The following is a 12,639-nucleotide window of genomic DNA, read 5'->3' on the forward strand; positions in this document are numbered from 1 at the left end:
ATTCACCTTTGCTTGTAGTTCTGGAATTTTATTCTCAAGGCTGTAGATCTGTAATTTGTATAATGGTTTGTCTTCCTCTGAATCAGTGTGTGGTGTATCTACTTGCACATGAAAAGCTGCACGTGACTTGCTGCCTTTCTTACTTTTATCTCTGTCTAAGGAACTTCTGCACACTCTCTTTGTATGACCAATCTTCCCACACCCATAGCAGGTGCTGTTCCTAAACCTGCAGGTATTTGCTGTGTGATTTGTGTCACCACATCTGTAACAGGCTGTCTGTGACCCTTGTCTAGCTGGATACTGTTTATTAAGGTGCATACTTGTATGAAAAACATCTTTTTCCTTATCACAAACTGCCTGTGCTGTGACCTGGAGCATTTGTGCATCTTTAGTAGCAAGTTCCATGACTGTAGCTATCTCTATAGCACGCTTTAGTGTTAACTCATCCTCTGCTAATAGTCTCTTTTGTACTGTACAGTCCATGAGTCCAATAACAAACATATCACGTAAAGCAGTGTTTAAATAATCACCAAATCTGCAGCTACTTGCTAGTTTCTTTAAACTGATCACATAAGTTTTAATGTCCTCATGCTGCAATTGCTTGCGTGTGTAAAACTTAAAGCGTTCTGATATCTCTAGAGGCTTAGGTAGGTAGTGGTCAGATAACAGGCAGATCAGGTCAGACAGAGGTTTAGCATTAGGTTTATCTGGTGAGAGAATGTCCCTTAATGTAGTGTAAGCTGCTGAGCCTATAGTTGTCAGAAGAAAAGTGTAGGACCTAATTAGGGACGAAACAAATTAAGGGGGAATTTATTCTGAAGGAAGGAAAGAGTGGAAAGGGTTAAAGGGGGAGTGTTGTTTTCTGACAGTGTGGGAATGATGGGAGGAGATTCAGAAGTGATAAAAGGAAAGGTAAACAGAAAGTAAATCACTAACCTGTTTTTTGTCTTACAGGTGTCATCATGGAGAGGTCCAAGAGGTCTGCTAAGGCTCCAAGGAGGTTTGATGAGGAGGAGGATGCATCTGGAAAGAAGAAGAGGACAGTTGTTACAGTAGCTGGTGATGTTGTGGGCATTTCTGACCCTCCTAGTGTCTCTACTCTTTCTTCTTTGACTATCCCTGCTTCTTCCCCTGCAGTAATTTCTGCTGCTGGGGCGCCTGTTGTTTCCACTGCCTTTCTTCCTATCTATTCAATCCCTGTGTCTAGCCCTTCTGGTCCTATTTTTTCTGCTCCTGTATCCCTTCCTAACCTGGTGTCCTCTTCTGTTACCTCCTTCCCTGTCTCTACTCTAACTCAGGGCCCTCTGGATTTTCCTACCCGTTTTTCTGTTGTGGGGCTGCCAGGGGCTTCCCTCCCGGTTCCCAGTGTTCCCCCTCCCAGGTCCCTAGTGGCTGCATTTGCGGCGGACCTGGCGAGGGGGGCAGCGGATGCCACGCTGCTTCACTCCCCGGAGCTCCGCTTTTCTCAGCGGAGCCCCGTTAGGTCACCCTCGCCTGGCTTTGTGTCAGGCCAGCAGGGTATGGAAGGTAGGCCGGGGGCTCCTTTCCTGGAGCCGCGTGGTGAGCTGAGTGTCTCCTCCCCTGCTGCCTCTTTCGCGCGCGCGCCCGGCATTGCTCCGCCCCTCACTGTGCCGGCCGCCATTTTGGATTTTCAGGTCGTTCACTTCAGCGGCAGTGAGGCAGCGGGCATGTCGGGCGTGAGTGCGGCAGAGGTCGCAGGCGGTTCCGGAATCGGGAAGGTGAGTGGAGCACCACGGGGGGGCAGGGGGTCCCGCGGGTCTCTTACCCGCTCGGTTAGGACCGTGGTTGGAGGGGTTGGGGGAGGGAGGGGTCGAGGCAGTGTGAGGGGGGCGGGAAAAGGTGTCGCAGGACAGAAACCTTGTTCATCTGGCATGGCTAAGCATGTTTCCCCTAGGCAACGAGCAGGTGTAGGGGCTGGATCGTTAGAGACTTTATCAGGCGTAGATAAGCCTGTTCTCACTGGGAAGCGAGCATTCCCGGGGCCAAGAGCTTCAACCATAGGAGAGAAAGAGGCAGGATGTTTAAGAGGAGATGTTAGGAGATCAGTAGCAGGCGTAGATAAGCCTGTTTCCCCTAGGCAACGAGCAGTTCAAGGACAGGATAGTTTATCTTCGGAAAGGGATTTAGTGTTTCAAACTAGAAGTGATTTGAGAACTGTGGCAGGCAGGGAACAGCCTGTGGTGACAGAAGAAAGAGCAGGGAGGGTGCCAGTTGGGAATTTTGTTACACCTAAGAGAAACCTAACAGGTGTAAGAGTAGGTCATATGAACCTTATGTCTAACCTTCAAAAAAGATTGCTAGCTAAGAATAGGGTCAGGATTAATGTGGGGACTGGTTTTTCTGAGGAGGTGGCTGGGGGGTCTGCTGGGCCGTCTGCTACTTCCTGTGGTGCTCCCTCCGTTTCTTCTATTTTGCAGGTTGGAAACCATAACAGGCTCATGGAGGAGGTGAACAGTGGGATGCAGGAGAGGGCGCTGTCTGGGCGCAGCGAAGGAACCTCGGTGAGCAGCGTAGCAGGGACATCGGAGGTGGCGGCATCTGCAGCGTCAGGGCCTGGTAAGTTGTTAACCGCACCACACCTTAGAGAGAGCGAGTCCTCCACTTCTGGGGATTCGGATAGCTCCACGAGTCTTAAGGATGAGGGACATAGGCAGTTGTTTAAAAAAATTCGTAAATTAGTAGGTAGGACGCCCAAGGAAGGAAGTGGGGGAAAAAGTCAGTCAGGTGGTGTAATGGTGGGGTCTTCCAGTTTGACGACAGTACAGGAGCCTAGTAAGGGTAAAAAATCCAGGGTAGCGGGGACAGCGGACACGTATCCCTGCATAATTAATTCCTTACATTCTCACTTGAAACCCAAGATAGCTAGGAAGATTAGAGAGGGGCGGTATGTTAAAATCTTTGAATTATCTAGGGCAGCGTATCAGGTTAGGGAAATGGCAGAGGATGGGACAGGTGACAAAAAGATAAAGAGACCTGAGACGTATCAGGAGTGGATGAGGTGCTTTAGAGTGCTTGCGTCATGTTATATTGAAGCGAACCCAGGCCAGGCGGTGAATATACTAAAATACATGGAGGTCATTGATGACATCCATGAGCGAGGGAAAGGAACAGCTTGGCGTCAATATGACGCCCAGTTTCGCAGAACGTTAGAGGCAAATCCAGTCCTGACTTTTGGGATGAAGGAGATGGACTTATGGTCCAATCTTGATCTCATGGAAGGGACAATAGCGGTTGCAGAGAAACCGACGGTTTCTGGGCAACAGAATCGCACATTTCGGAGAAAAGGGGGTAGGGAATGCTGGCGGTTCCAGGAGAAGCTGTGTGACAGGGGTATGCAGTGTCTTTTTAGGCACGTATGTATATATTGCGGGGGGGCTCATCCGGGAAATGACTGTGCTCGGAAGAGGGACAGCTTTAGCGGCGAACAGCAGGCCAGACAGGGTGCGTTAGGCAGGGGTGCGTTCTCCGGTGGGCACCGCAGCAATAGTTAAATTTTTTACTGTTTAGGGGATAGGGCATTCTTAAGTTCAGAAGTTTTGTTTGCAGTTGCGAAGTTAGGCACTAAGGGTGTCATTTTGTGAGTGTTTATAGCAGTTGACGTTTACTTACGTGGGCAGGTTTTTCAGTTAAGTTAAGGGATCCGGGCTAAAGGTAGGATAGGCCTGCGCTGGAGAGGGAGGTAATGCTTGTCCAAACGTATTTTTGGCAGGTGGCGAATTCTGGGGAGCAGCGTTAAGGCTATTAAAGGGCGCATTGGCTCCTAGGACTTGGCAGGCTTACGGCAGCGCTTGGGGTGAGTGGGGCGAGTTTTTGAGGGTGTATGGTGCCACATGGAGGACTCCTTCGGTGGCGTTGTTTATTAGCTGGCTTGGGGCAATGGAGTTGGCAGGGGTTTCGGCGGGAGTCATAGGAGGTAAGGTGGCTGCAGTTGCTTTTTTCTCAAAATTATATGGGGTGGAGGATGTAACCAGGACCTTTATAGCTAGGACCGCATTAAAAGGGGTTCGTAGGTTAGGGGGCAGACGCAAGGATATGAGAGAACCAATTACGAGGGCTAGATTGGCGCAGCTGATAGGACAATTAGATGGTGTTTGTGATTCCAAGTTTGAGGTCTATTTGTTTGCGGTAGCTTTTTCGTTAGCATACTTTGCAGCTCTCAGGATAAGCGAGTTGGTGTCCAGATCCAGAAGTTTACAGGGTGCAGGATTGTTGAGGGAGCATGTGAGAGTAGAGGATGGGGCGGTGTTAGTTTTTGTTGCTAGATCGAAGACAGATCAGGCAGGGAAGGGTAGATGGCTCAACTTGCTGTCGCAGGTGGAGCCGTCTATTTGTCCGGTACAGCTATGCTGTAGGTTCATAGCAGTTAGGCCCGATGTGAGTGGCCCCTTTTTGGTGCATGAGGATGGCTCTTATTTGTCACAGTTTCAGTATAGGGCAGTTTTAAGAAAAGTTGTGCTTGAATTGGGATGGGATCCGGCAGTCGTGGCGCCGCATTCGTTCCGGATAGGTTCGGCTACGGATGCGGCCATGGCAGGACAGTCTGAGGCGCAGATAAAGGCATTGGGGAGGTGGTCGTCAGCGCAATACAAAAAGTACATTAGGCTACTTAGTCAGCATTAGTTTGATTTAGAGTTTCTGTGGTTTTTTCGAAAATGTTGTGTTATGGTTGGGTGTTTGGGAAGCCAGGACTTTATGGTTGTCAATGTTTTTCAGGTCAGGTTGCAGCTTGCAGGCGAATATGGGTGGTCGGACATTCATATATCCATTGGGCGGCTATTCGGGCTGCGTCTCAGCCGGGAGGACAGCAGTTGGGACTGCCGTCCGCGAGGGTATCTATTAGATGGTTAGGCAGGAGAGGCATGATGTGGCGGCACTTACCTGAGCAAGTAGCAGAGGCTAGGAGAAGATGGGGCAAGCCGCACGTCATTCTTCTTCATCTTGGAGGCAACGATGTAGGGACTATGCCTATGGGGGATTTGTCGGACATAATGGTGTCTGACATCAAATGGTTGCAGACTCAATTTCAAGGGGTTACGATCATATGGTCTAAGATTGTCTCAAGGAATGTTTGGAGACATATGGCCACCAGGAAAGCGGGTTTCCGGGTGAAGAGGAAGCTGAATAGGGATGTAGGCAGGGTAGTATTAGCAGCAGGTGGTAAGGTGGTGTCTCATGAGAACATCAAAATTGATGATGTGAGTCTGTTCAGGAGGGATCAAGTTCATCTGTCGGATAAGGGTATGGACTTGTTTTTGGAGAACGTCAGGCAGGTCCTGGCTTCCTGTGTGTGTTAGGTGGGGGCAAGAGTACCGTGTCCTCTTTTGGGGTGGCGGAAAGGGGTGTGGCATCAAAGATATTTGAGGACAAGGATAGAGGGAAGGGACAGTGAGCGTGGAGGACCCTAGTCGCCGAGGGGCTAGGGATTGGTCGGCTCGCTGGGCGATCTTCCTTGAGCGAACAAGTAGGCGGAATGAGGGCGTCCTCATTCCCAGGGCGGCCACACCCCTTAGTGGGTTGTTAGGACAGGGTATCTTGCCAGCTAGGAGCAGTTGTTATTGATTCAATTAGTTAATTAGGTTAATAAAGCAACCCCTCCCCCCGTTGGGGGAGGTCGGTTTTTTCTTCCCAAACCCTGAGTGTTGTGTTTTTATTTAGGGGTATGGGGTATTAATTTGTTGGTTCATATTGTATTCTTGTATGGATTCAAGTAAGAAATTTATCCCCTTAGAAAAGTGTAGGACCTAATTAGGGACGAAACAAATTAAGGGGGAATTTATTCTGAAGGAAGGAAAGAGTGGAAAGGGTTAAAGGGGGAGTGTTGTTTTCTGACAGTGTGGGAATGATGGGAGGAGATTCAGAAGTGATAAAAGGAAAGGTAAACAGAAAGTAAATCACTAACCTGTTTTTTGTCTTCCCTCCCAGCCCTCCCTGTGGTTTATGTTATTCCTTTATAGGCGATGAAGCGGATTGATGGCGGTTCGTATTTAAGCTGGCTTAGTTTCCCTTGGCAGGGGGCTGCATAATCATGTGGACCTTGGTAAGCCCATGGGCAGTAATAGTAGTATGGGGTCTCCCGTCGGAACTAACAGTCTTTTGGCTGGGGGACCGATGTCTATCCAGTTTGGAGACCCCGCAACCCGGTAGGTAGTTGGGAGTTGGCATGGCGTCATGCTTTCTCAGGGCGGAAAGGGGTGTGGCATCAAAGATATTTGAGGACAAGGATAGAGGGAAGGGACAGTGAGCGTGGAGGACCCTAGTCGCCGAGGGGCTAGGGATTGGTCGGCTCGCTGGGCGATCTTCCTTGAGCGAACAAGTAGGCGGAATGAGGGCGTCCTCATTCCCAGGGCGGCCACACCCCTTAGTGGGTTGTTAGGACAGGGTATCTTGCCAGCTAGGAGCAGTTGTTATTGATTCAATTAGTTAATTAGGTTAATAAAGCAACCCCTCCCCCCGTTGGGGGAGGTCGGTTTTTTCTTCCCAAACCCTGAGTGTTGTGTTTTTATTTAGGGGTATGGGGTATTAATTTGTTGGTTCATATTGTATTCTTGTATGGATTCAAGTAAGAAATTTATCCCCTTAACACAGCCACTTGCTTATCAGCTCCTATGTTATTTGCTGTACAATATAGCTCAAACTGTTCAACCCATGTGTCCTATCTGTTTGTGTCTGGTGCAAACACAGGTAAGGTGCCAATAAGTGCCATTATAGGGTCAGACCACAGATCCTCGTCGCCAGCTGTTATGTTCTGTGTGTAGTCAGGATTAGAAAATTCAGTTGTGTGCTGTTACCTTGTGTCTTGCACATATCATGAAGACTCTGCAGCAGGAACTTTAGATAACTTTTATTCAGCTACAGCCACATGGCTTATTCTCTAGCAGGTTCCATCAGTAAAACTAACATGGCTTCTGATGATGTCACAGAGACCCAGACACACCCAGGGGGTGTGGTGAGCTGAGCTTAAAGCTGCAGTAATCTTAACAATTATATACCGTTTATATACTCATTTACTGTACCCACACATATTATATACCGTTTATATACTCATTTACTGTACCCACACATATTATATACTGTTTATATACTTATTTACTGTACACACACATATTATATACCGTTTATATACTCATTACTGTACCCACACATATTATATACTGTTTATATACTCATTACTGTACCCACACATATTATATACCGTTTATATACTCATTTACTGTACCCACACATATTATATACCGTTTATATACTCATTTACTGTACCCACACATATTATATACTGTTTATATACTCATTTACTGTACCCACACATATTATATACCGTTTATATACTCATTTACTGTACTCACACATATTATATACTGTTTATATACTCATTACTGTACCCACACATATTATATACTGTTTATATACTCATTTACTGTACACACATATTATATACCATTTATATACTCATTTACTGTACACACACATATTATATACTGTTTATATACTCATTACTGTACCCACACATATTATATACTGTTTATATACTCATTTACTGTACCCACACATATTATATACTGTTTATATACTTATTTACTGTACCCACACATAGTATATACTGTTTATATACTCATTTACTGTACACACACATATTATATACTGTTTATATACTTATTTACTGTACCCACACATATTATATACTGTTTATATACTCATTTACTGTACCCACACATATTATATATAGTTTATATACTCATTTACTGTACTCACACATATTATATACTGTTTATATACTTATTTACTGTACTCACACATATTATATATAGTTTATATACTCATTTACTGTACTCACACATATTATATACTGTTTATATACTTATTTACTGTACTCACACATATTATATACTGTTTATATACTTATTTACTGTACCCACACATATTATATACTGTTTATATACTCATTTACTGTACTCACACATATTATATACTGTTTATATACTTATTTACTGTACCCACACATATTATATACTGTTTATATACTTATTTACTGTACCCACACATATTATATACTGTTTATATACTCATTACTGTACACACACATATTATATACTGTTTATATACTTATTTACTGTACCCACACATATTACATACTGTTTATATACTCATTTACTGTACCCACACATATACTGTTTATATACTCATTTACTGTACCCACACATATTATATACTGTTTATATACTCATTTACTGTACCCACACATATTATATACTGTTTATATACTTATTTACTGTACCCACACATATTATATACTGTTTATATACTTATTTACTGTACCCACACATATTATATACTGTTTATATACTCATTACTGTACTCACACATATTATATACTGTTTATATACTTATTTACTGTACTCACACATATTATATACCGTTTATATACTCATTTACTGTACCCACACATATTATATACTGTTTATATACTTATTTACTGTACCCACACATATTATATACTGTTTATATACTCATTACTGTACCCACACATATTATATACTGTTTATATACTTATTTACTGTACTCACACATATTATATACTGTTTATATACTTATTTACTGTACCCACACATATTATATACTGTTTATATACTTATTTACTGTACCCACACATATTATATACTGTTTATATACTCATTTACTGTACCCACACATATTATATACCGTTTATATACTCATTTACTGTACTCACACATATTATATACTATTTATATACTCATTTACTGTACTCACACATATTATATACCGTTTATATACTCATTTACTGTACCCACACATATTATATACTCATTACTGTACTCACACATATTATATACTATTTATATACTCATTTACTGTACTCACACATATTATATACCGTTTATATACTCATTTACTGTACCCACACATATTATATACTCATTACTGTACTCACACATATTATATACTCATTTACTGTACTCACACATATTATATACCGTTTATATACTCATTTACTGTACTCACACATATTATATATAGTTTATATACTTATTTACTGTACCCAAACATATTATATACTGTTTATATACTTATTTACTGTACCCACACATATTATATACTGTTTATATACTCATTTACTGTACTCACACATATTATATACTGTTTATATACTTATTTACTGTACCCACACATATTATATACTGTTTATATACTTATTTACTGTACCCACACATATTATATACTGTTTATATACTCATTTACTGTACCCACACATATTATATACTGTTTATATACTCATTTACTGTACCCACACATATTATATATCGTTTATATACTCATTACTGTACTCACACATATTATATACTGTTTATATACTCATTACTGTACACACACATATTATATACCGTTTATATACTCATTACTGTACTCACACATATTATATACTGTTTATATACTCATTTACTGTACCCACACACACATTATATATCGTTTATATACTCATTACTGTACACACACATATTATATACCGTTTATATACTCATTTACTGTACCCACACATATTATATACCGTTTATATACTCATTTACTGTACCCACACATATTATATATCGTTTATATACTCATTACTGTACACACACATATTATATACCGTTTATATACTCATTACTGTACACACACATATTATATACCGTTTATATACTCATTACTGTACACACACATATTATATACCGTTTATATACTCATTTACTGTACCCACACATATTATATACCGTTTATATACTCATTTACTGTACCCACACATATTATATATCGTTTATATACTCATTACTGTACACACACATATTATATACCATTTATATACTCATTACTGTACTCACACATATTATATACCGTTTATATACTCATTACTGTACACACACATATTATATACCGTTTATATACTCATTTACTGTACCCACACATATTATATACTGTTTATATACTCATTTACTGTACCCACACACACATTATATACCGTTTATATACTCATTACTGTACACACACATATTATATACCGTTTATATACTCATTTACTGTACTCACACATATTATATACTGTTTATATACTCATTTACTGTACCCACACACACATTATATATCGTTTATATACTCATTACTGTACACACACATATTATATACTGTTTATATACTCATTTACTGTACCCACACATATTATATATCGTTTATATACTCATTACTGTACACACACATATTATATACCATTTATATACTCATTACTGTACTCACACATATTATATACCGTTTATATACTCATTACTGTACACACACATATTATATACCGTTTATATACTCATTTACTGTACCCACACATATTATATACTGTTTATATACTCATTTACTGTACCCACACACACATTATATATCGTTTATATACTCATTACTGTACACACACATATTATATACCGTTTATATACTCATTTACTGTACTCACACATATTATATACTGTTTATATACTCATTTACTGTACCCACACACACATTATATATCGTTTATATACTCATTACTGTACACACACATATTATATACCGTTTATATACTCATTTACTGTACTCACACATATTATATACCGTTTATATACTCATTACTGTACTCACACATATTATATACCGTTTTTCTCACCATTAAATGGACTTTCTAAAGATACCATTATTTTCATCATATCTTATAATTTACTATAAAAAATGTTATAAAATATGAGGAAAAAATGGAAAAAAACACACTTTTTTTTAACTTTGACCCCCAAAATCTGTTACACATCTACAACCACCAAAAAACACCCATGCTAAATAGTTTGTAAATTTTGTCCTGAGTTTAGAAATACCCAATGTTTACATGTTCTTTGTTTTTTTTGTAAACTATAGGGCCATAAATACAAGTAGCACTTTGCTATTTCTAAACCACTTTTTTTTCAAAATTAGCGCTAGTTACATTGGGACACTGATATCTGTCTGGAATCCCTGAATATCCCTTGACATGTGTATATATATTTTATTTTATAAGACATCCCAAAGTATTGATCTAGGCCCATTTTGGTATATTTCATGCCACCGTTTCACCGCCAAATGCGATCAAATTAAAAAAAATGTTCACTTTTTCACACATTTTGTCACAAACTTTAGGTTTCCCACTGAAATTATTTACAAACAGCTTGTGCAATTATGGCACAAATGGTTGTAAAAGCTTCTCTGGGATCCCCTTTGTTCAGAAATAGCAGACATATATGGCTTTGGCGTTGCTTTTTGTTAATTAGAAGGCCGCTAAATGCTGCTGCGCACAACACGTGAATTATGCCCAGCAGTGAAGGAGTTAATTAGGTAGCTTGTAGGGCGCTGGCAGGGTTAATTTTAGCTTTAGTGTAGAGATCAGCCTCCCACCTGACACATCCCACCCCCTGATCCCTCCCAAACAGCTCTCTTCCCTCCCCCACCCCACAATTGTCCCCGCCATCTTAAGTACTGGCAGAAAGTCTGCCAGTACTAAATAAAAGGAGTTTTTTTTTATTTTATTTTTTAAAAAAATTTATTCAGCTGTAATGGAGCCCTGCCTTAGTTTAACTGATGATATTATATTTATATCTATATAGAGTGACCTATAGCAGTACAATATTATGCACTAGATTACAAGTGGTGCTGTGTGTATAAAATAGTTTAACTGATGATATTATATTTATATCTATATAGAGTGACCTATAGCTGTACAATATTATGCACTAGATTACAAATGGTGCTGTGTGTATAAAATAGTTTAACTGATGATATTATATTTATATCTATATAGAGTGACCTATAGCTGTACAATATTATGCACTAGATTACAAGTGGTGCTGTGTGTATAAATAGTATAACTGATGATATTATATTTATATCTATATACAGTGACCTATAGCTGTACAATATTATGCACTAGATTACAAGTGGTGCTGTGTGTATAAATAGTTTAACTGATGATATCTATATAGTGACCTATAGGTGTACAATATTATGCACTAGATTACAAGTGGTGCTGTGTTTATAAATAGTTTAACTGATGATATTATATTTATATCTATATAGAGTGACCTATAGCTGTACAATATTATGCACTAGATTACAAGTGGTGCTGTGTGTATATAAATAGATTAACTGATGATATTATATTTATATCTATATACAGTGACCTATAGCTGTACAATATTATGCACTAGATTACAAGTGGTGCTGTGTTTATAAATAGTTTACCTGATGATATTATATTTATATCTATATATAGTGACCTATAGCTGTACAATATTATGCACTAGATTACAAGTGGTGCTGTATGTATAATTAGTTTAACTGATGATATTATATTTATATCTATATAGAGTGACCTATAGCTGTAGTTACGCACTAGATTACAAGTGGTGCTGTGTGTATAAATAGATTAACTGATGATATTATATTTATATCTATATAGAGTGACCTATAGCTGTACAATGTTACGCACTAGATTACAAGTGGTGCTGTGTGTATAAATAGATTAACTGATGATATTATATTTATATCTATATAGAGTGACCTATAGCTGTACAATGTTACGCACTA

General features: G+C 39.8%; 1 protein-coding gene across 1 annotated transcript in view; it reads left to right on the forward strand.

Annotated features, from left to right (window-relative positions):
* LOC128661347 (zinc finger protein 850-like) overlaps window positions 1-12,639 on the forward strand; it is a 396,731-nt gene that overhangs the window by 276,926 nt on the left and 107,166 nt on the right. Inside the window, exons 6-9 of the mRNA XM_053715611.1 lie at window positions 955-1,136; window positions 2,439-2,577; window positions 3,055-3,351; window positions 4,735-5,216. Of these exons, the coding sequence (XP_053571586.1) occupies window positions 955-1,136; window positions 2,439-2,577; window positions 3,055-3,351; window positions 4,735-5,216 (1,100 nt within the window). The remainder of the gene's footprint in view (window positions 1-954; window positions 1,137-2,438; window positions 2,578-3,054; window positions 3,352-4,734; window positions 5,217-12,639) is intronic.

Source organism: Bombina bombina, chromosome 5 (genome assembly GCF_027579735.1).
Source record: "Bombina bombina isolate aBomBom1 chromosome 5, aBomBom1.pri, whole genome shotgun sequence".
Taxonomy (NCBI): Eukaryota; Metazoa; Chordata; class Amphibia; order Anura; family Bombinatoridae; genus Bombina; species Bombina bombina.